Source organism: Mya arenaria, chromosome 14 (genome assembly GCF_026914265.1).
Source record: "Mya arenaria isolate MELC-2E11 chromosome 14, ASM2691426v1".
In the NCBI taxonomy this organism is placed as follows: domain Eukaryota; kingdom Metazoa; phylum Mollusca; class Bivalvia; order Myida; family Myidae; genus Mya; species Mya arenaria.
This window is the reverse complement of record NC_069135.1, coordinates 519330-523174: the sequence shown is the minus strand read 5'-3', so window position 1 is coordinate 523174 and position 3845 is coordinate 519330. Positions and strand designations below refer to the sequence as shown.

General features: G+C 37.2%; 1 protein-coding gene across 1 annotated transcript; it reads left to right on the top strand.

Annotated features, from left to right (window-relative positions):
• On the top strand, nt 1–2281 carry LOC128217400 (uncharacterized). The gene is made up of 5 exons (XM_052924538.1): nt 1–82; nt 732–785; nt 1093–1271; nt 1561–1813; nt 2061–2281. Exons 1-5 carry the CDS (start codon nt 1–3, stop codon nt 2279–2281), a joined length of 789 nt encoding a protein of 262 aa, XP_052780498.1.
• The last annotated feature ends 1564 nt before the right edge of the window (nt 2282–3845 follow it).

Sequence of the window (3845 nt, the reverse complement as noted above, 5' to 3'; positions counted from 1 at the left end):
ATGAATTCTGTCTTGTTTCTCACGTGTGTAGGAGTCCTGTGTGGTCTTGTGCAGGCTGTCACCGTGCTGGACACTGATCAGGGTAAGAGTATAAAACATATAAACATAATTATAGCTAGTATTTCGGCTGTGTATGATATATGTCTGTGTATAGGTGCATCTTACATCATACGTCTGTTGTTCAGTTTTCATTGATTTCCTTGTGTTGTCTGTATCTGGTCGTTGCCTATACATTCAATCTAGTTTAACATGGTTATTAGGTTTGATTCCGTTTTTTTCAAGCTGTGCTTGCTCTAATAAGGCTGACACATTCCATTTTGCGCTCTGGATAAATGTGGTAACACGTGAAAGATTGAGATATTTTGAAAACAAATAACACAGGTTTACAAAGTAAACCTAATTTTGATGAATAACGCTAATTTGTTTCTTTCACTGTTATCTTGTGGCGTCCTGTGTCTCCCTTAGTGGATGCTTGTTTTTTTTGGCGTGCCTTTAGAACATTTGGTTGATTGAATAGTCCTTACGTGGAAGTAATACTGTACTATATTATTTACTTTAGTAACATACTGTACAAAATCAGAAGTCTTCAATTAAATTAATTTTGTTCAAAAAAGAATATTCAATCTTTTATTAAAACAGTACCAATATTAAATGCCCTGCCGTGTTGGGTTTATCTGACTTATTTATGATTACATGCAAGTGTTTAATTTGAATCCTTATTTTTGAAATAGAGCATGCGGACCGAAGCATCGTCCTGCCTGGATCAACGCTCACCCGCACATCTTGTAAGTGTACGGTACTGTATTATAGGATTGTAATAAACTTAAACAATGTCGTCCATAAATATGTATGTTTATTGTTTTATTATATGTGTACAATGGAAGCTGATTTTGTTTACATGCTTGAAACATATGAGTATGGTTAGATTTCACGAATAATGCATTTCTGGTATACTAGTATTATTTTGGTATTTGCAATCTTATGAGCCCCTATCTGCTAATATTATATGAGTGGAACCAGCGTATTTACACGTTTCAATTTAAATCTTAGAATGTCACAAATATATACAATTACCATTCATGAACCTCATAGGCCAGTTGCAGGTGGCGACCAACCCTTGCGTAAACAACGCTCTGCAGGCCCTGAATTTCCCCCACCCGAGCGACGCATCAAAGTTTCTCCAATGCGGACTGTACGAACGAATGTATGTTGTCCAGTGTCCCACTGGAGAGCTCTATGACCAGGCAACATCCTCATGCATTACTCAAAAGGCAAGCTAACTTCCTTCCTACAATAAAAGCCAGCAAAATTTGAACACTTGTGCAATGCAATATATCATAGCTATTCATTTTCGGGAACGAAGTCATACGGTTTGTACAAATACAACGTATATAAATTTGCTCATTATGAACCTGCTTGCTTCCTTTATATTGTGTGATTTTTGTGCTTGATAGATTTATGTTTTTCTTCCAATGTGAAGAACATATACTAAAATTACTTACAAGACATGTATAAAAGATTACCTGGCAAAAACAGCTACAGTTTCCGTTACTTCTATAGGCGATTGTAGCCCAGCCGACCTACATCGCCTCTCTCGGCATTCCGAGTCCATGCACAGCACAGAGCCTCCAAGCAGGCCGGATATTCTTCTCTGTTGCGAATAGCAACAAACAATTCATCCAGTGCGACGCTGCCGGAAATGCTCGCGTGATCACCTGCCCTGATCAGCTCATCTGGGACCAGAACAGGCAATCGTGTGTGTACACACTACAAGGCGGTGTGGCGAACCCTGGTTATCTGGCTGCAGTCACAGGTAGTTTCTAAAAGCAAGTTTTAAGAACAAAGGGAAATAAGTAAATGGACTCTCAAAGGTCTGAATCCGATAAGACAGATTTGCTATCCTAAATAAAGTAGCATAAGCGGTGCGGACGTCAAACTTGTTTATAGAAATATCATTTGGCTTAAAACAACTTTATTTACATACATTTCAGTTAAATTAAAAAAAATCATCAGATTATGTCAATTTGTATTAAAGAACGAAAATGACTGCGAATTTTCAGGGTTTTTGAACGGTGCTAACCCGTGTACTGCTCAAGCCATCAGCGCTCAGGCCCTGTTCTTCTCGCACCCCGATCCAACCAAGTTCATCCAGTGTGACCTGCAAGGAAACGCTTTCGTCCAGAGGTGCCCGTCTGGTCTCGTGTGGAACCAGTACTTGGAGACGTGCGCTTCCCAGCTCGCCTCATTCACACTCACTGGACAGACAAACTTTTCAGGATAGATGAGAAGTCATCGACAATTGTGACCCTAAATCGAACAATGACCAAAGAACACTTTCTTGAACCATCAACATTTGGTTACAATAAATGCATACTTAAACCTTTTGTTTTATTATTAAATACATTGTTTGTAATCCTTAAAGTTCTTCATTATTCTAATAAATAGCTGAACACATCAACTATCAACTTGAGCCAATCTGTAACAGGTGCAAGAAGGCTAGTAAGCACAACAACGTAAAGTTTAATGTGAGTTTGTGTTACATCACATGGTTCAACACACAATTAACGAGAGACAAACACACAGAAATGGCCACACTTTATAAATATCCCGTTCGTCCGATTCACTGCATATATTGTTTCTCTTCAGAAATTCATTTTTTTTCATATAAACATTTTGTCGTAAAGATACCCTTATTGAATTTATAGAATGCTGCTACTATTTGTCTTCAGTGCTACAGGACAAGAACACTACTTAGAACGATACCTACATTTCCTCCAATGAAATGGCTTTTATTAAGAATGTCACTTTTTGACAAAAGTCCACCTTATACCACTCTATCGATACACATTCTGTGTATCAGAGTTTGCGTTGAAAATGTGTCAATGAGGTTGTAATCTACTAAGTCAGTAAGATGACCTGAAGTAAAAACTTAATCATGAAGATACTACTTTAAGTCATTATACTATTTAACAACCATCAAAATATAATCATAAGTAGTATTGGGCTTTTCACCTTTGCGTGGTCATTGAAAAATTGAGTAAGAACTCATCGAGTATTTTAACTCTTTCATAGACACATATGTATTATTCAGACCAACAGAAGAAACAGGGGGTGGGTGCGAGTGCATTATTTGACCTGTGTGAAGTGCTGACGTCACTTGCCTGTGTACGGAATGATGTAAATAAGCCGTTGTGTGAAGCGGACGTGATGAGAACACACTTAATAACATTGTGCTCACATACTGAAATGAACGGCAAAATCAGACGATGTAAAAACTAGAAATAATTGAAGATAGGAAATATTGCCGTCTTATTCCGACAACACGTGAGAATAAGTTTGCTGTTTTTATTTCAAATAATGCAATTCGAAACCATTTTGTTATGTCTCTTATATAACCTTACAGAATTCCTATGTTGCACGATAATTGACTATCATTGACAAATGACAAAACATATGTATTATTCAGGATAAAGCCCTCAGGTAATTAGTATTCCCACTAGGGCAATTATCATCCAAACTCCATGGTCAGCAAAAGTATTATTAATTAACTAAAAAGATAACGATCTACTGTATATAATCGGTAGCAATGCAGCGGGTGCTTGAGTTTGTTTTATTTTGTTGGTAAATAGAAGTATATAATTTGGTTACTAGCAATTCTATTAACTTCCCTTAAAATGGAAAGCGGTATGGAAACAAGCTATTTCTTTCATAGTTATAAAGACACCAGGTGCAATATCAACATGCCTGTGGCCACTCTCTTCCGTACATCATGTAACCACCAGTTCTGTAGCATTGAGTGGTTTTAAACATAATTAATATCCTCAATCTCTATGTACATTTATAGT

Bases quoted from the DNA above. Each gene is read 5' to 3' on its own strand.
- LOC128217400 (XM_052924538.1), top strand. From the start codon at position 1: ATGAATTCTGTCTTGTTTCTCACGTGTGTAGGAGTCCTGTGTGGTCTT. The intron at 83-731 runs GTAAGAGTATAA...TTTTTGAAATAG, and splicing joins CGTGCTGGACACTGATCAGG to AGCATGCGGACCGAAGCATC. The intron at 1,814-2,060 runs GTAGTTTCTAAA...GCGAATTTTCAG, and splicing joins TTATCTGGCTGCAGTCACAG to GGTTTTTGAACGGTGCTAAC.